Here is a 21,420-nt window from a genome sequence, read left to right as displayed (position 1 = left end):
TTTCACATGTTAGCATGTATGTTAGCATGTATGTGTGTGCAAATCTTAGCATGGGTGTTAGCACATTTGCACATGTTAGCATGTATGTTAGCATGTTTGCATGTATGTGTGTGCACATGTTAGCATGGGTGTTAGCACATTTGCACATATTAGCATGTATGTTAGCATGTATGGGCGGTAGTACATTAGCACATGTTAGCATGTATGTTAGCATGTTTGCATGTATGTGTGCGCACATGTCGTGTGAGTTAACATGTTTTCATGTGTGTGTGCACATGTTAGCACGTGAGTTAGCATGTTTGCATGTATGTGTGTGCACATGTTAGCATGGGTGTTAGCACATTTGCACATATTAGCATTTATGTTAGCATGTATGTGTGTGCATATGTTAGCATGGGCGGTAGTACATTAGCACATGTTAGCATGTATGTTAGCATGTTTGCATGTATGTGTGTGCACATGTTGTCGTGTGAGTTAGCATGTTTTCATGTGTGTGTGCACATGTTAGCATGTGAGTTAGCATGTTTGCATGTATGTGTATGCACATGTCAGCATGGATGTTAGCACATTTGCACATATTAGCATGTATGTTAGCATGTATGTGTGTGCACATGTTAGCATGGGTGGTAGTACATCAGCACATGTTAGCATGTATGTTAGTATGTTTGCATGTATGTGTGTGCACATGTTGTCGTGTGAGTTAGCATGTTTTCATGTGTGTGTGCACATGTTAGCATGTGACTTAGCATGTGTGCACTTGTGTTTGTGCACATGTTAGCATGTATGTTAGCATGTTTGCTTGTATGTGTGTGCACATGTTGTCGTGTGAGTTAGCATGTTTTCATGTGTGTGTGCACATGTTAGCATGTGACTTAGCATGTTTGCACGTGTGTTTGTGCATATGTTAGCATGGGTGTTAGCATGTTTGCATGTATGTGTGTGCACATGTTGTCGTGTGAGTTAGCATGTTTTCATGTGTTTGTGCACATGTTAGCACATGAGTTAGCATGTTTGCATGTATGTGTGTGCACATATTAGCATGGATGTTAGCACATTTGCACATATTAGCATGTATGTTAGCATGTATGTGTGTGCACATGTTAGCATGGGTGGTAGTACATCAGCACATGTTAGCATGTATGTTAGCATGTTTGCATGTATGTGTGTGCACATGTTGTCGTGTGAGTTAGCATGTTTTCATGTGTGTGTGCACATGTTAGCATGTGACTTAGCATGTGTGCACGTGTGTTTGTGCACATGTTAGCATGGATGTTAGCACATTTGCACATATTAGCATGTATGTTAGCATGTATGTGTGTGCACATGTTAGCATGGGTGGTAGTACATCAGCACATGTTAGCATGTATGTTAGCATGTTTGCATGTATGTGTGTGCACACATTGCCGTGTGAGTAAGCATGTTTTCATGTGTGTGTGCACATGTTAGCACGTGTGTTAGCATGTTTGCACGTGTGTTTGTGCACATGTTATCGTGTGAGTTAGCATGTTTGCATGTGTGTGTGTGTGCACGTGTTAGCATGTTTGCATGTATGTGTGTGCACATGTTAGCATGGGTGGTAGCACATTAGCACATGTTAGCATGTATGTTAGCATGTTTGCATGTGTGTGTGTGTGTGCACGTGTTAGCATGGGTGGTAGCACATTAGCACATGTTAGCATGTATGTTAGCATGTTTGCATGTATGTGTGTGCACATGTTGTCGTGTGAGTTAGCATGTTTTCATGTGGGTGTGCACATGTTAGCACGTGAGTTAGCATGTTTGCGCATGTGTTTGTGCACATGTTATCGTTTGAGTTAGCATGTTTGCATGTGTGTGTGTGTGTGCACGTGTTAGCATGTTTGCATGTGTGTGTATGTGCACATGTTAGCATGTGTGTTAGTATGTTGGCATGCAAACTTTTGACTGGTACTCTACAAGAGTGTGTGTTTGCATACATTTGCGTGTATTAGAGTGCAAGAACTTTGGTGTGTGTGTGTGTGTGTTTGTGTGTGTGTGTGTGTGTGTGTGTGTGTGTGTGTGTTCTGGCAATACTGACTTAATGGGGACATGGCTCTATTTACACACCTTTAGGGGACTTCTGACGGTATGGGGACCAAAAAAAAAAAAACAGGTCCGCGAAAGGGAAACCTTTTTAAATGCAGATCCATTCTGAAACTTGGTGTGTGTGTGTGTGTGTGTGTGTGTGTGTGTGTGTGTGTGTGTGTGTGTGTGTGTGTGTGTGTGTGTTCTGGCAATGCTGACTTAATGGGGACATGGCTCTGTTTACACACCTTTAGGGGACTTCTGACGGTATGGGGACCAAAAAAAAAAAAAAACAGGTCCGCAAAAGGGAAACCTTTTTAAATGATAGTCAGATCCATTCTGAAGATGTCCAAGAGACTTTTAAGTTTTGGCCCATAAAACATGTAGGGTTAGGGTTAGAGTTAGGTTTAACCCCAATGCCCCCACAACCTGTAAAAAGAGTGGTCCCCACAAGTCACGAACAACAACTTGGTCCCCATGTGTGTGTGTGTGTGTGTGTGTGTGTGTGTGTGTGTGTGTGTGTGTGTGTGTGTGTGTGTTCTGGCAAGACTGACTTAATTGGGGACATGGCTCTGTTTACACACATATAGGGGACTTCTGACGGTATGGGGACCAAAAAAAAACAGGTCCGCAAAAGGGAAACCTTTTTAAATTATAGTCAGATCCATTCTGAAGATGCCCAAGAGATTTTTAAGCTTTGGCCCATAAAACATGTAGGGTTAGGGTTAGAGTTAGGTTTAACCCCAATGCCCCCACAACCTGTAAAAAGAGTGGTCCCCACAAGTCACGAACAAAAACTTGGTCCCCATTGTGTGTGTGCGTGTGTGTGTGTGTGTGTTCTGGCAAGACTGACTTAATTGGGGACATGGCTCTGTTTACACACATTTAGGGGACTTCTGACGGTATGGGGACCAAAAAAAAAACAGGTCCGCAAAAGGGAAACCTTTTTAAATGATAGTCAGATCCATTCTGAAGATGCCCAAGAGATTTTTAAGCTTTGGCCCATAAAACATGTAGGGTTAGGGTTAGAGTTAGGTTTAACCCCAATGCCCCCACAACCTGTAAAAAGAGTGGTCCCCACAAGTCACGAACAACAATTTGGTCCCCATTGTGTGTGTGTGTGTGTGTATTCTGGTAATGCTGACTTAATGGGGACATGGCTCTGTTTACACACCTTTAGGGGACTTCTGACGGTATGGGGACCAAAAAAAAAAACAGGTCCGCAAAAGGGAAACCTTTTTAAATGATAGTCGGATCCATTCTGAAGATGCCTAGGAGACTTTTAAGCTTAGGCCCATAAAACATGTAGGGTTAGGGTTAGGGTTTGGGTTAGGTTTAACCCCAATGCCCCCACAACTTGTAAAAAGAGTGGTCCCCACAAGTCACGAACAACAACTTGGTCCCCATTGTGTGTGTGTGTGTGTGTGTGTGTGTGTGTGTGTGTGTGTGTGTATTCTGGTAATGCTGACTTAATGGGGACATGGCTCTGTTTACACACCTTTAAGGGACTTCTGACGGTATGGGGACCAAAAAAAAAAAATAAGGTCTGCAAATGGGAAACCTTTTTAAATGATAGTCGGATCCATTCTGAAGATGCCCAGGAGACTTTTAAGCTTTGGCCTATAAAACATGTAGGGTTAGGGTTAGGTTTAACCCGAATGCCCCCACAACCTGTAAAAAGAGTGGTCCCCACAAGACACGAACAACAACTTGGTCCCCATAGTGTGTGTGTGTGTGAAATAGTGTACATGAACAATCATTAGAACATGTCTCCTTCCGATAAGCACTATACATGAGTGTGTGTTTGTGTTGTGACACACACACACACACACACACACACACACACACACACACACACACACACACACACACACACACACACACACACACACACACACACACACACACACACACACACACACACACACACACACACACACACACACACACACACACACACACACACACTGCTCTCAGGTGTATTTGAAGTGATGTTCTTCCCTCAGGCAGCAGATTCATCTTCAGGAAACTTTCAAGTGAGGATAAAAGTTGATCTTTCTTTTTCTCATTCCTTAAAATCCGTCACCATTCCAGAAATAAAACTGCTTTTTATCTGATGTGCTTTTTTTAGTCCTGTCGCTGTGAGGAATGTCACTTTATCCACAACTACTGCTGTTCCATGTCCCCTCTTTACCTTTCACACCCACCATCACTTCCCAACACACACACACACACACACACACACACACACACACACACACACACACACACACACACACACACACACACACACACACACACACACACACACACACACACACACGCACAAACACACACACACGCACGTCTTTAATGTAAGAGCCGCATAGAGCCCAGACCTACAGAGACAGCAGGATAAAAAGACTTCACAAAAAAAGTGTTTTAAAAAGCCTAAAAAAGAAGCAGTGAGAGTACAGCAGCTAGACAAAAGTAATGGGACACATCTCTGAATCAACCCTTAAATCTACTTTCTTTTTCTACTACATTAAAAAGGTATAGGCCACTAAAAACAGTCAAGCTAAAAAAAAGTATGAATATATACATATACATATATACATATATATATATATATATATATATATATATATATATATATATATATATATATATATATATATATATATATATATATATATATATATATATATATTATATACACGTTAGGTCAGGGAAAAAAAGAGGCTATTTCATCAGGTTTCCCTGCTCTTCAGAGGATTTCCGCTTCAGACCTATTTGTGATGTAAATGTTTTTTATACATTTGTAATTTTGGGGATATTTTTTTTAACAGTTTTATGCTCTTTTTGCACCCCAAAGATGATTATGAGGAAAACACCAATTATGCAACATTGACAAAAATTTGTTTTCGAATGGTATACTTCAGAAAATGTCATCATAGCCTAACAGGTCAATATTTCTTAAAAACTGATTTTGATGCATTATTATTTTTAAAACAATGTCCATTTTCCCAAAAACTGACACTATTTCTACTTAAACCAAAAAGTGGTCAAAAAAGTGTTATAAGTAAGTCATAGTTTATTAAATGAGTTTATTTTGTTTATTTTTTTATGCAGTTTTTCCTTATTCATTTATTTTTTAGTCATAATCGTTTTAGTAACTTATTTGTAATTTTGTTAATTTATTTATTTTTCTATAGTCTTAATGCAGTTCTTCCTTATTAATTAATGAATTTATTTATTTTTTATCATTTATTTTATTAATAATTCATACGTTTTCCCTTTTTTAAATGCAATTCCCCCTTATTTACTTATTTAATCATTCCTATTTATTTTATTAATATTTTGTAATTTTAAACCTTTTTTATTGTTGATTTTTTTATTGAGTTTTCCCTCCTTATCAATTTATTTATTTTTTTATTTTATAATTACTTAGTTGATGTTTTTTTATTGTTATTTATTTCATAAAAATTAGGTTATTTATAATGCAGTTCCCCCTTATATATTTTTTGTTATTATTTTTATATGAATTTTCTTGTAATTGTGTTCATTTATTTATCTTTCCATATTTTTATGCAATTCTTACATATTAAATTATTTCTTTTACATCATGATTTATTTTAATAATATTTAGTATTTTTTATGCAGTTCACCCTTATCAATGTATTTATTTTTCTATTATATATATTTTATAATTATATTATAATTGTTTTAATTTATTTTTGTTAATTCTTTAATGCGTTCCCTACTTATTTATTCATTGTTTTGATTATCATAAGATTTCACACATATTTTGTAGTTTCTTTAATATTTTTGTTTTGTTTATTATTTAATGCAGCTCCCTCTTATTAATTAATTTATTTTTTTAAATATTTATTTTATGAATATTCTGTCATTTTGGAATTTAATTATTTACAATGCAGTTCCCCTTTACTCATTCATTGATTTTTTATCATATATTTTTTAATTAATTAATTAATAATTACAGCCTAAAAAGTCAAAATATTTCATAAAAACACTGATTATTATTTTTTTGTTTTTTTTATTTACTCATTTAATAATTTTTTATTCATATTTTGTAATTTAAAGTGTTTTTATTTTTAATGCAGTTCCCCCTTGTCAATGTTTTTATTTTTGTTTTGTATCTATTTTATAATTATGATATAATTCCATCCATCCATTTCCTACCTCTTATTCCCTTGTTTTAAATTATCGTTGTTAATTTTTTCATGCATTCCCTACTTATTTATTTATCGTTTTAATTATCATAAGATTTCACAAATATTTTGTAATTTCTTTAATTATTACTTTTTGTTTATTATTTAATGCAGCGCCCTCTTATTAATTAATTATTATTTTTTAAATATTTATTTTATAAATATTTTGTCATTTTAAAATTGATTTATTTTATAATGCAGTTTCCCTGTATTCAATCATTGATTTTTTTAACCATTATTTTTATTTATTTATTTTTTCTTTGTAATTGCAGCCTAACAAGTCAGTATTTCATAAAAACACTGATTTTGATGTAATATTATTTTTGGAACAATGACAGTTTTCCACAAAAACTCACACTATTTATCCTCAGCCCCAAAAAAGGACGTCCTCAAAAAAGTGTTCAGTAAGTCCATCCATCCATCCATTTTCTACCGCTCGTCCCTTTAGAACACGGCGGAACATTCCGCAGCCAAAAGGCTAATTTACACGTCTGCACTGGCGAAGTGCAGAGAGGTGAGTGAGGTGGCGTGACGCACACTTCCTGTCTGCCCTGTGGGGGGTCACTTTCAAGTGTGTGTGTGTGTGTGTGTGTGTGTGTGTGTGTGTGTGTGTGTGTGTGTGTGTGTGTGTGTGTGTGTGTGTGTGTGCGTGTGTGTGTGTGTGTGAATACAATTAGCGTTAATTACTATGTGCGGCCATCTTTGTGTCAGCGCACCTTTCAGAATTCTCAGCTGTCGCTCTCCCCGTTGAAGCAGCTACCATTTTAATTATTTTGTACGCACAAGAAGTGTATTTTTGAACACTGTATTTATAATTACAGTATTCATAAATGTATACTGTATATGCAGTGTTAATGTTTCCCAGCAGCAATTCATTTATTTTTTAATCATAATCGTTTTATTAAGTTATTTGTAATTTTGTTAATTTATTTATCTTTCTATAGTTTTAATGCAGTTCTTCCTTATTAATGAATGAATTTATTTATTTTTGATCATTTATTTTATTAATAATTTGTATTATTTCCCTTTTTCATATGCAGTTCCCTTTATTTACTTATTCAATCATTCCTATTTACTTTATTAATATTTTGTAATTTTAAACCTTTTTTATTGTTGATTTTTTTTATTGATCCCCACTCCCTTATCAATTTATTTATCTTTTATTTTATAATTACTTAGTTGATGTTTTTTTCAATTGTTATTTATTTCATAAAAAATAGGTTATTTATATTGCAGTTCCCTCTTATAATTTTTTTAGTCATTATTTTTTCATGAATTTCTTTGTAATTTTGTTAATTTATTTATCTTTCCATATTTTTATGCAATTCTTACATATTAAATTATTTCTTTTATTTCATGATTTATTTTAATTATATTTAGTATTTTTTATGCAGTTCCCCCTTATCAATGAATTAATTTTTGTGTTGTATCTATTTTATAATTATATTATAATTGTTTTAATTTATTTTTGTTAATTTTTTAATGCAATCCCTACTTATTTATTTATTGTTTTAATTATCATAAGATTTCACAAATATTTTGTAATTTCTTTAATAATTTTTTTGTTTATTATTTAATGCAGCTCCCTCTTATTAATTAATTTATTTTTTTGAATATTTATTTTATGAATAGTTTGTCATTTAAAATGGATTTACTTACAATGCAGTTCCCCCTTATTCATTCATTGATTTTTTTTATCATATTTTTTTAATTAATTAATTTGTAATTACAGCCTAAAAAGTCAAAATATTTCATAAAAACACTGATTATTACTTTATATTTTTTATTTATTTAATCATTTAATATTTTTTTGATTCATATTTGCAATTTAAAGTAATTTATTTTTTATGCAGTTCCCCCCTATCAATGTATATATTTTTGTACTGTATCTATTTTATAATTATATTATACTTGTTTTAATTTATTTTTGTTATTGTTTTAATGCATTCCCTACTCATTTTTTTTAATTATCATAAGATTTCATAAATATTTTGTAATTTCTTTAATAACTTTTTATCTTTATTATTTAATGCAGCTCTCTCTTATTGATTAATTTATTTTTTTAAATATTTATTTGATGAATATTTTGTCATTTCAAAATGGATTTGTATATAATGCATTTATTTGTAATTACAGCCTAAAAAAATCATAATATTTAATAAAAACACTGAATATTACTTTGTATTTTCTTATTTCTTTACTCATTTAATCATATTTGTTTTCATATTTTGTAACTTAAAGTGTTTTTATTTTTTATGCAGTTCCCCCTTGTCTTTTTAGTTGATTTTCCCCCCAAATGTGACGCTGGGACGTGAAAGTAAGTCGGCAGGATCTATCAGGATCTATCAGGATCTATCAGGATCTATCAGGATCTATCAGGACCCCCCGGGGAGCGTCTTCTAATGAGCACCTGGACGACAGTGAGGAGACTCCAGTTGGACTTCCTGTTTTGGAATGACAGCTACTATTTGAACCTGACATTTCATTAACATTGTGTCATTTTTAAAAGTTATTCATTTTTTTATGCAGTTTTTCCTTATTCATTTATTTTTTAATCATAATCGTTTTATTAACTTATTTGTAATTTTGTTTAAATTTATTTATCTTTCTATAGTTTTAATGCAGTTCTTCCTTATTAATGAATTAATTTATTTGTTTTTGATCATTTATTTTATTAATAATTCGTATTGTTTCCCTTTTTCAAATGCAGTTCCCCCTTATTTACTTATTTAATCATTCCTATTTATTTTATTAATATTTTGTAGTTTTAAACCTTTTTATTTGTTGATTTTTTTTATTGATTTCCCCTTATCAATTTTTTTATTTTTTTTATTTTATAATTACTTAGTTGATGTTTTTTTAATTGTTATTTATTTCATAAAAATTTGGTTATTTATAATGCAGTTCCCCCTTATCATTTTTTTTTGTCATTATTTTTTTTATTAATTTCCTTGTAATTTTGTTAATTTATTTATCTTTCAATATCTTTATGCAATTCTTACATATTAAATTATTTCTTTTATATCATTATTTATTTTAATAATATATTGTATTTTTTTAAATATATTTTTTTAATGCAGTTCTACTTTATTTATTTTTCAACAATTATTGAATTTGTTGATATCGTGTATTTTTTCAAATAAAAATGATCTATTCCTGTATCGCACTTCCCCTTTAAAGGCCTACTGAAAGCCACTACTAGCGACCACGCAGTCTGATAGTTTATATATCAATGATGAAATATTAACATTGCAACACATGCCAATACGGCCGCTTTAGTTTACTAAATTGCAATTTTAAATTTCCTGCGGAGTTTCTTGTTGAAAACGTCGCGGAATGATGACGCGTGTTTGTGACGTCACGGGTTGTAGCGGACATATTAGCCCAGCACCACACACGGCTAAAAGTCGTCTGCTTTCATCGCATAATTACACAGTAATTTGGATAACTGTGTTGCTGAATCTTTTGCAATTTGTTCAATTAATAATGGAGACGTCAAAGAAGAATGCTGTTGGTGGAAAGCGGTGGATTGCAGCTGCCTTTAGCAACCGAAACACAGCCTGTGTTTCTTTGCCTGTTTTGAAGCTTTAACACAGAGCGGTCAAGCGGACATGTTTCTCTGCGTCAACCAGCAAGTTTTTGAATGGGGCAATTGTGATATTAAGTCGGCTCTTACTGGAGACTTGAGCGGGATTATGCAACCTCCTCCTGCAGCTGTCAAAAAGGCAGCTGTGATCTTGGCTCCTCCATTGGCTTCTCTCAGAGACACTGGCGGTCAACGCAGCCCTCCGTCTTTCAGGTATGACTTTATAATAATAATAATAATAATAATGGATTAGATTTATATCGCGCTTTTCTATTGTTAGATTGTCAAAGCGCTCACAGTGAAGTGGGAACCCATCATTCATTCACAGCTGGTGGTGGTAAGCTACATTAGTAGCCACAGCTGCCCTGGGGTAGACTGACGGAAGCGGGGCTGCCAGTTTGCGCCTACGGCCCCTCCGACCACCACCAATCATTCATTCATCATTCATTCACCAGTGTGAGCGGCACCGAGGGCAAAGGGTGAAGTGTCCTGCCCATGGACACAACGGCAGAGATTTGGATGTCCATAGGTGGGAAGCGAACCTGCAACCCTCAAGTTTTTAGCACGGCCGCTCTACCCACTACGCCATGCCGCCCCTAAATAATCTCACTAAAACACTATTAACACAATAAGCAGATAAGGGATTTTCCAGGATTATCCTAGTAAATGTGTCTAATAACATCTGAATCGCTCCCACTGCCGTCGTCTGGAGCCGTCGCCTTTTCTTCTTTTTTTTAGTGCTTCACTCTAACTTTCCTCATCCATGAATCTTTCATCCTCGTACAAAAATTAATGGTGAAATCATCGCTTTCTCGGTCCGAGTCGCTCTAGCTGCCGGTGGCCATGATTGTAAACAATGTTCAGATGCGAGGAGCTCCACAACCCGTGACGTCACGTGCACATCGTCTGCTACTTCCGGTACAGGCAAGGCTTTTTTATCAGCGACCAAAAGTTGCAAACTTTATCGTGGATGTTCTCTACTAAATCCTTTCAGCAAAAATATGGCAATATCGCGAAATGATCAAGTATGACACATGAATTGAATTGAATTATATATTTATATAGCGCTTTTCTCTAGTGACTCAAAGCGCTTTACATAGTGACACCCAATATCTAAGTTACATTTAAAGCAGTGTGGGTGGCACTGGGAGCAGGTGGGTAAAGTGTCTTGCCCAAGGACACAACGGCAGTGAGTAGGATGGCGGAAGCGGGAATCGAACCTGGAACCCTCAATGGACCTGCTATCCCCGTTTGAATAAGAACATCTAATTTCAGTAGGCCTTTAATCATTATTAATTATTTTATTAAAATGTTGTAATTTTAAACCTTTTATATTGTTGATTTTTTTTACTGATTTTTCCCCCTTATCGATTTTCTTATATTATATTTTATAATTACTTAGTTGTTGTTTTTAATTGTTTATTATTTTATTAAAATGTTGTCATATTTTAAATGTACAGTATTTATTTAGGTTATTTATAATGCAGTTCCCCCTTATATATTTTTTATCATTATTTTTTTAATGAATTTCCTTGTAATTTTGTAAAAAAATTTTATCTTTCCATATATTTTATGCAATTCTTACATATTAATTTATTTTATATCATGATTTATTTTAATAATATTTAGTGTTTTTTTAATGCAGTTCTGCCTTATTTATTTTTCAACAATTATTTATTTTGTTGATATTGTGTATTTTAAAAATAAAAATGATATATTCCTGTATCGCACTTCCCCTATAAGTCAGCACATAATTACGAGCAATTTTTTTCGTTGATTTTCCTCTCAAAATCTGACGCTGAAAGTAAGACACGGCAGGATCTCGCAGGACGAGGAAGGTCTTCTAACGAGCACGTGGACGACGGCGGCGTGGAAACGCAACATGGCGGTGTAGTTACCGTCGTCTCTGTCCTCCAGGATGGCGACGGTGGCAGAGGGGTGTCGGGGGCCCAGGCGGCCCCCCACGGGCGAGGAGAGGCTGACGTTGAAGTGCTCCGGGCCCTCGTGCAGCGAGTCGTCGATGACCACCACGCCGCACGACTTCTCCCGCTCGCCCCGGTGGAAGCGCAGCAGGCTGGCGTGCTCCTCGGGCCGCGAGATGTAGTCCGAGTAGGACAGGACGCTGCCGGCGTCCGTGCCCGTGGCGGAACCTTGAAAGGAGAAGGAGAGGGCGCCGTTACAGTGAAAGTTGAGGCAGAAAACGTCCTATTCGCTACTTTTAACTGTGGCTGATAAGGTTTGATGTTTGGGACACTCATAATCCTCTCATTTGCTCAAAACTCCCCTTATAGTCAGGTGCGATCACTCCAGCAGCACTGAGAGCGGACTCAGTCAAACTACCTCCAGGTGATGTTGCAATTTTCAACACCAACAAAGGACTTGCGTTAGCTTGTTGCTAATATACATCGGCTTTTCTGATAAATGGGTTGTACTTGTATGGCGCTTTTTTACCTTCAAGGTACTCAAAGCGCTTTGACACTACTTCCACATTCACCCATTCACACACACATTCACACACTGATGGAGGGAGCTGCCATGCAAGGCGCTAACCAGCACCCATCAGGAGCAAGGGTGAAGTGTCTTGCTCAGGACACAACGGACGTGACGAGGTTGGTTCTAGGTGGGATTTGAACCAGTGACCCTCGGGTTGCGCACGGCCACTCTTCCACTGCGCCTCGCCGTCCCTTTGTCTATTTTATAACAAGTTCAGCTGAAAATAGTTATAATTACACACATTAAAGAAAACAAAAAGAGAACGATAGATCAACTTCCATCCATCCATTTTCTACCGCTTATTCCCTTTCGGGGTCGCGGGGGGTGTTGGCGCCTATCTCAGCTAAAATCGGGCGGAAGGCGGGGTACACCCTGGACAAGTCGCCACCTCATCGCAGGGCCAACACAGATAGACAGACAACATTCACACACTAGGGCCAATTTAGTGTTGCCAATCAACCTATCCCCAGGTGCATGTCTTTGGAAGTGGGAGGAAGCCGGAGTACCCGGAGGGAACCCACGCATTCACGGGGAGAACATGCAAACTCCACACAGAAAGCTCCCGAGCCTGGATTTGAACCCAGGACTGCAGGACCTTCGTATTGTGAGGCAGACGCACTAACCCCTCTGCCACCGTGAAGCTGATAGATCAACTTACAGTACAATAAAGAATAACTAACATTGTTTTAGTCTGTAACACAAAAATGCATCAGTTTGCCTGAAATTTAACTCCTTATCTAAATATTTGATCAAATATATTTGATACTGAAAATAGAACTAAACTTGATAAAAAAAACACTGAATTAAAATTGATCAACAATACAATTTATAAACTACAAAACTCCCACAAAAAAAAAAAAAGGAATGAAACAATTTGCTGATTTTTTTCATGAATCAAGAGCCCGTTTTGTAGTGCATAACTTTTCGAAGCGGGGTTCAAGCATTATACCGTATGATACTGATAAGTCTCCCGGGTACACACAATAACACTGCAGCAAAAATACTAATTACAGTTGCAGATTACAACAATTACCTTATTGAGTTTGAGTTTATTTGGAACATGCAAGCATACAACATGATACATCACAATTTCCAGTTTCTCTTTCCAACATGTTCGAAAAGGAGGAGGAAGAAGCAGAGCTTATTTGATCCTACCCCTTTTCTTTACATAACAGTTGCTAAAACTTTTGTTCACTTCCTGTTCTCAATGTATTCACAATGTATACTCCAGAAGTAATAAGTAATCACAATACAAATAAATAAATAAATAAATAATTGCTTAAATTTTAATCCATACGATGAGATAAGTCAGATTATTTTGAGAATGAATGAGTGAGTAAAATCAGAATGTTTATCATGGTTCTTCATTTTTGTACTTTGTTAACACTTCCAGTTTGAAGAGTTTCTTGAAATGGATCATATTAGTACATTGTTTGATTGCTTTGCTTAATCCATTCCATAATTTAATTCCACATACTGATATACTGAAGGTTTAAGTGTTGTACGTGCATACAAATGTTTTAAATTAAATTTTTCTCTAAGATTATATTTCTCTTCTTTTGTTGAGAAGAATTGTTGTATATTCTTGGGAAGCAGGTTATAGTTTGCTTTGTGTATAATCTTAACTGTTAGCAATTCTACTATGTCGTGGAATTTCAGTATCTTTGATTCAATAAATAAAGGGTTTGTAGGTTCTCTATATCCAACATGATGTATTATTCTAACTGATCTTTTTTGTAATACTGTTAGTGAATGAAGTGTACTTTTGTAATTATTTCCCCATATTTCTACACAGTAACTCAGATATGTAACACTAGTGAGCAGTAGAGAATATAAAGTGATTTTTGGTCTAGAAAATATTTGGCTTTATTCATTATTGATGTATTTCTTGCAACTTTATGTTGTATATTTTTTACATGAGATTTCCAGTTCAATTTATCATCAATCATTATACCTAGAAATGTGGTTTCATTTACTCTTTCAATTTCTATTCCGTCTATTTGTATTTGTGTTTGACTTTCTTTTCTACTGTTACCAAATAGCATTATTTTAGTTTTACTGAGATTCAATGATAGTCTGTTTTTGTCAAACCATTTGTTAATTTCTTCTGTTATTATTTGTATTATCCACTGTGTGTTCTCTCCTGAACAAAAGGCTGTTGTATCATCCGCAAATAATACTAACTTTAAATCTCTTGTAACTTTACAAATGTCATTTATATAGAGATTGAATAATTTAGGTCCTAGTATTGATCCCTGAGGTACACCACAGGAAATATTTAGCATTGTAGAAGTATGTTCGCCTCCATCCATCCATCCATCATCTTCCGCTTATCCGAGGTCGGGTCGCGGGGGCAGCAGCCTAAGCAGGGAAGCCCAGACTTCCCTATCTCCAGCCACTTCGTCTAGCTCTTCCCGGGGGATCCCGAGGCGTTCCCAGGCCAGCCGGGAGACATAGTCTTTCCAACGTGTCCTGGGTCTTCCCCGTGGCCTCCTACCAGCTGGACGTGCCCTAAACACATCCCTAGGGAGGCGTTCGGGTGGCATCCTGACCAGATGCCCGAACCACCTCATCTGGCTCCTCTCGATGTGGAGGAGCAGCGGCTTTACGTTGAGCTCCTCCCGGATGGCAGAGCTTCTCACCCTATCTCTAAGGGAGAGACCCGCCACCCGGCGGAGGAAACTCATTTCGGCCGCTTGTACCCGTGATCTTATCCTTTCGGTCATGACCCAAAGCTCATGACCATAGGTGAGGATGGGAACGTAGATCGACCGGTAAATTGAGAGCTTTGCCTTCCGGCTCAGCTCCTTCTTCACCACAACGGATCGATACAACGTCCGCATTACTGAAGACGCCGCACCGATCCGCCTGTCGATCTCACGATCCACTCTTCCCCCACTCGTGAACAAGACTCCTAGGTACTTGAACTCCTCCACTTGGGGCAGGGTCTCCTCCCCAACCCGGAGATGGCACTCCACCCTTTTCCGGGCGAGAACCATGGACTCGGACTTGGAGGTGCTGATTCTCATTCCGGTCGCTTCACACTCGGCTGCGAACCGATCCAGTGAGAGCTGAAGATCCCGGCCAGATGAAGCCATCAGGACTACATCATCTGCAAAAAGCAGAGACCTAATCCCGTGGCCACCAAACCGGAACCCCTCAACGCCTTGACTGCGCCTAGAAATTCTGTCCATAAAAGTTATGAACAGAATCGGTGACAAAGGACAGCCTTGGCGGAGTCCAACCTTCACTGGAAACGTGTCCGACTTACTGCCAGCAATGCGGACCAAGCTCTGACACTGATCATACAGGGAGCGGACCGCCACAATAAGACAGTCCGATACCCCATACTCTCTGAGCACTCCCCACAGGACTTCCCGAGGGACACGGTCGAATGCCTTCTCCAAGTCCACAAAGCACATGTAGACTGGTTGGGCAAACTCCCATGCACCCTCAAGAACCCTGCCGAGAGTATAGAGCTGGTCCACAGTTCCACGACCAGGACGAAAACCACACTGTTCCTCCTGAATCCGAGGTTCGACTATCCGGCGAAGCCTCCTCTCCAGTACACCTGAATAAACCTTACCGGGAAGGCTGAGGAGTGTGATCCCACGATAGTTGGAACACACCCTCCGGTCCCCCTTCTTAAAGAGAGGGACCACCACCCCGGTCTGCCAATCCAGAGGTACCGCCCCCGATGTCCACGCGATGCTGCAGAGTCTTGTCAACCAAGACAGCCCCACAGCATCCAGAGCCTTAAGGAACTCCGGGCGGATCTCATCCACCCCCGGGGCCTTGCCGCCGAGGAGCTTTTTAACTACCTCAGCGACCTCAGCCCCAGAAATAGGAGAGTCCACTACAGATTCCCCAGGCACCGCTTCCTCAAAGAAAGACGTGTTGGTGGGATCGAGGAGGTCTTCGAAGTATTCCCTCCACCGATCCACAACATCCGCAGTCGAAGTCAGCAGAACACCATCCGCACCATACACGGTGTTGATAGTGCACTGCTTCCCCTTCCTGAGGCGCTTCGAAGCCGTCCGGAAGTCGTTTTCCATGGCTTCCCCGAACTCTTCCCATGTCCGAGTTTTTGCCTCCGCGACCGCTAAAGCTGCACACCGCTTGGCCCGTCGGTACCCGTCCACTGCCTCCGGAGTCCTATGAGCCAAAAGAACCCGATAGGACTCCTTCTTCAGCTTGACGGCATCCCTCACTGCTGGTGTCCACCAACGGGTTCTGGGATTACCGCCACGACAGGCACCAACAACCTTGCGGCCACAGCTCCAATCAGCCGCCTCGACAATAGAGGTTCGGAACATGGTCCACTCGGACTCAATGTCCCGCACCTCCCTCGTGACATGTTCAAAGTTCTCCCGGAGGTGTGAATTGAAACTCTCCCTGACAGGAGACTCTGCCAGACGTTCCCAGCAGACCCTCACAATGCGCTTGGGCCTGCCAGGTCTGTCCGGCATCCTCCCCCACCATCGCAGCCAACTCACCACCAGGTGGTGATCGGTAGAAAGCTCCGCCCCTCTCTTCACCCGAGTGTCCAAAACATAAGGCCGCAAATCCGATGACACAACTACAAAGTCGATCATGGAACTGCGGCCTAGGGTGTCCTGGTGCCAAGTGCACATATGGACACCCTTATGTTTGAACATGGTGTTTGTTATCGACAAACTGTGACGAGCACAAAAGTCCAATAACAAAACACCACTCGGGTTTAGTTCCGGGCGACCATTCTTCCCAATCACGCCTCTCCAGGTTTCACTGTCGTTGCCAACATGAGCGTTGAAGTCTCCCAGTAGGACAAGGGAATCACCCGGAGGAGCACTTTCCAGTACTCCCTCGAGTGTACCCAAAAAGGGTGGGTATTCTGAACTGCTGTTTGGTGCGTAAGCACAAACAACAGTCAGGACCCGTCCCCCCACCCGAAGGCGAAGGGAAGCTACCCTCTCGTCCACCGGGTTGAACTCAAACGTACAGGCTTTGAGCCGTGGGGCAACCAGAATTGCCACCCCAGCCCGTCGCCTCTCACTGCCGGCAACGCCAGAGTGGAAGAGGGTCCAGTCCCTCTCGAGAGAACTGGTTCCAGAGCCCTTGCTGCGCGTCGAGGTGAGTCCGACTATATCCAGCCGGAACTTCTCTACCTCGCGCACTAGCTCAGGCTCCTTCCCCCCCAGTGAGGTGACGTTCCACGTCCCAAGAGCTAGCTTCTGTAGCCGAGGATCGGACCGCCAAGTGCCCTGCCTTCGGCTGCCGCCCAGCTCACAATGCACCCGACCTCTATGGCCCCTGCTATGGGTGGTGAGCCCATTGGAGGGATGACCCACGTTGCCTCTTCGGGCTGTGCCCGGCCGGGCCCCATGGGAACAGGCCCGACCACCAGGCGCTCGCCATCGTGCCCCACCTCCGGGCCTGGCTCCAGAGCGGGGCCCCGGTGACCCACGTCCGGGCGAGGGAAATCTGGGTTCATTTCGTTGTAATTCCATAGAAGTCTTTGAGCTGCTCTTTGTCTGATCACTCACCTAGGACCTGTTTGTCTTGGGAGACCCTACCAGGGGCATGAAAACCCCCAGACAACATAGCTCCTAGGATCATTGGGACACGCAAACTCCTCTACCACGGTAAGGTAGCAGCTCAGAGAGGAGATGACAGGCTACTGAGTAGCATGTGTTCCTAATCAAGTGTCCACTATCAGACAGTGTTCCTAATGAAGTGTTCTCTGAGAGACAGTGTCCCTAATCAAGTGTCCACTATTAGACAGTGTTCCTAATCAAGTGTCCACTGTTAGACAGTGTCCCTAATCAAGTGTCCACTATCAGAGAGTGTTCCTAATCAAGTGTCCACTATTAGACAGTGTCCCTAATCAAGTGTCCACTATTAGACAGTGTTCCTAATCAAGTGTCCACTATTAGACAGTGTTCCTAATCAAGTGTCCACTATTAGACAGTGTTCCTAATCAAGTGTCCACTATGAGACAGTGTTCCTAATCGAGTGTCCACTGTTAGACAGTGTTCCTAATCGAGTGTCCACTGTTAGACAGTGTCCCTAATCAAGTGTCCACTATTAGACAGTGTTCCTAATCAAGTGTCCACTATGAGACAGTGTTCCTAATCGAGTGTCCACTGATAGACAGTGTTCCTAATCAAGTGTCCACTATTAGACAGTGTTCCTAATCGAGTGTCCACTGTTAGACAGTGTTCCTAATCGAGTGTCCACTCTTAGACAGTGTTCCTAATCAAGTGTCCACTATTAGACAGTGTTCCTAATCAAGTGTCCACTATGAGACAGTGTTCCTAATCGAGTGTCCACTGATAGACAGTGTTCCTAATCAAGTGTCCACTATTAGACAGTGTTCCTAATCGAGTGTCCACTGTTAGACAGTGTTCCTAATCGAGTGTCCACTCTTAGACAGTGTTCCTAATCAAGTGTCCACTATTAGACAGTGTTCCTAATCAAGTGTCCACTATTAGACAGTGTCCCTAATCAAGTGTCCACTATTAGACAGTGTTCCTAATCAAGTGTCCACTATTAGACAGTGTTCCTAATCAAGTGTCCACTATTAGACAGTGTTCCTAATCAAGTGTCCACTATGAGACAGTGTTCCTAATCGAGTGTCCACTGTTAGACAGTGTTCCTAATCGAGTGTCCACTGTTAGACAGTGTCCCTAATCAAGTGTCCACTATTAGACAGTGTTCCTAATCAAGTGTCCACTATGAGACAGTGTTCCTAATCGAGTGTCCACTGATAGACAGTGTTCCTAATCAAGTGTCCACTATTAGACAGTGTTCCTAATCGAGTGTCCACTGTTAGACAGTGTTCCTAATCGAGTGTCCACTCTTAGACAGTGTTCCTAATCAAGTGTCCACTATTAGACAGTGTTCCTAATCGAGTGTCCACTATTAGAAAGTGTCCCTAATCGAGTGTCCACTGTTAGATAGTGTTCCTAATCGAGTGTCCACTATTAGACGGTGTTCCTAATCGAGTGGCCAGTATTAGACAGTGTCCCTAATCAAGTGTCCAGTATTAGACAGTGTTCCTAATCGAGTGTCCACTATTAGACAGTGTTCCTAATCGAGTGTCCACTATTAGACAGTGTTCCTAATCAAGTGTCCAGTATTAGACAGTGTTCCTAATCGAGTGTCCACTATTAGACAGTGTTCCTAATCGAGTGTCCACTATTAGACAGTGTTCCTAATCAAGTGTCCACTATTAGACAGTGTCCCTAATCAAGTGTCCACTATTAGATAGTGTTCCTAATCAAGTGTCCACTGTTAGACAGTGTTCCTAATCGAGTGTCCACTCATAGACAGTGTTCCTAATCGAGTGTCCACTATTAGACAGTGTTCCTAATCAAGTGTCCACCGTTGGACAGTGTTCCTAATCAAGTGTCCAGTATTAGACAGTGTTCCTAATCGAGTGTCCACTATTAGACAGTGTTCCTAATCAAGTGTCCACCATTGGACAGTGTTCCTAATCAAGTGTCCACTATTAGACAGTGTTCCTAATCGAGTGTCCACTATTAGACAGTGTTCCTAATCAAGTGTCCACTATTAGACAGTGTTCCTAATCGAGTGTCCACCATTGGACAGTGTTCCTAATCGAGTGTCCACTATTGGACAGTGTTCCTAATCGAGTGTCCACTATTAGACAGTGTTCCTAATCAAGTGTCCACCATTGGACAGTGTTCCTAATCAAGTGTCCACTATTAGACAGTGTTCCTAATCAAGTGTCCACCATTGGACAGTGTTCCTAATCAAGTGTCCACTATTAGACAGTGTTCCTAATCGAGTGTCCACTATTAGACAGTGTTCCTAATCAAGTGTCCACTATTAGACAGTGTCCCTAATCAAGTGTCCACCATTGGACAGTGTTCCTAATCAAGTGTCCACTATGAGACAATGTTCCTAATCGAGTGTCCACTATTAGACAGTGTCCCTAATCAAGTGTCCACTATTAGACAGTGTTCCTAATCGAGTGTCCACAATTAGATGGTGTCCCTAATCGAGTGTCCACTATTAGACGGTGTCCCTAATCCAGTGTCCACTATTAGATGGTGTCCCTAATCGAGTGTTCACTATTAGACGGTGTCCCTAATCCAGTGTCCACTATTAGACAGTGTTCCTAATCAAGTGTCCACTATGAGACAATGTTCCTAATCGAGTGTCCACTGATAGACAGTGTTCCTAATCAAGTGTCCACTATTAGACAGTGTTCCTAATCGAGTGTCCACTGTTAGACAGTGTTCCTAATCGAGTGTCCACTCTTAGACAGTGTTCCTAATCAAGTGTCCACTATTAGACAGTGTTCCTAATCAAGTGTCCACTATTAGACAGTGTCCCTAATCAAGTGTCCACTATTAGACAGTGTTCCTAATCAAGTGTCCACTATTAGACAGTGTTCCTAATCAAGTGTCCACTATTAGACAGTGTTCCTAATCAAGTGTCCACTATGAGACAGTGTTCCTAATCGAGTGTCCACTGTTAGACAGTGTTCCTAATCGAGTGTCCACTGTTAGACAGTGTCCCTAATCAAGTGTCCACTATTAGACAGTGTTCCTAATCAAGTGTCCACTATGAGACAGTGTTCCTAATCGAGTGTCCACTGATAGACAGTGTTCCTAATCAAGTGTCCACTATTAGACAGTGTTCCTAATCGAGTGTCCACTGTTAGACAGTGTTCCTAATCGAGTGTCCACTCTTAGACAGTGTTCCTAATCAAGTGTCCACTATTAGACAGTGTTCCTAATCGAGTGTCCACTATTAGAAAGTGTCCCTAATCGAGTGTCCACTGTTAGATAGTGTTCCTAATCGAGTGTCCACTATTAGACGGTGTTCCTAATCGAGTGGCCAGTATTAGACAGTGTCCCTAATCAAGTGTCCAGTATTAGACAGTGTTCCTAATCGAGTGTCCACTATTAGACAGTGTTCCTAATCGAGTGTCCACTATTAGACAGTGTTCCTAATCGAGTGTCCACTATTAGACAGTGTTCCTAATCAAGTGTCCAGTATTAGACAGTGTTCCTAATCGAGTGTCCACTATTAGACAGTGTTCCTAATCGAGTGTCCACTATTAGACAGTGTTCC

The 21,420-nt window shown here is 39.8% G+C and overlaps 1 protein-coding gene across 1 annotated transcript in view; it reads right to left on the bottom strand.

The window, feature by feature from the left end:
• The window catches only part of LOC133552148 (FRAS1-related extracellular matrix protein 2-like), a 206,283-nt gene that overhangs the window by 48,165 nt on the left and 136,698 nt on the right, over window positions 1–21,420 (bottom strand). Inside the window, exon 6 of the mRNA XM_061899505.1 lies at window positions 11,739–11,990. Coding sequence (XP_061755489.1) covers window positions 11,739–11,990 — 252 coding nt within the window. The remainder of the gene's footprint in view (window positions 1–11,738; window positions 11,991–21,420) is intronic.

The sequence above is a fragment of the Nerophis ophidion genome, linkage group LG04 (genome assembly GCF_033978795.1).
Source record: "Nerophis ophidion isolate RoL-2023_Sa linkage group LG04, RoL_Noph_v1.0, whole genome shotgun sequence".
NCBI classification, from domain to species: Eukaryota; Metazoa; Chordata; class Actinopteri; order Syngnathiformes; family Syngnathidae; genus Nerophis; species Nerophis ophidion.
This window is presented reverse-complemented; position numbering and strand designations above follow the sequence as displayed.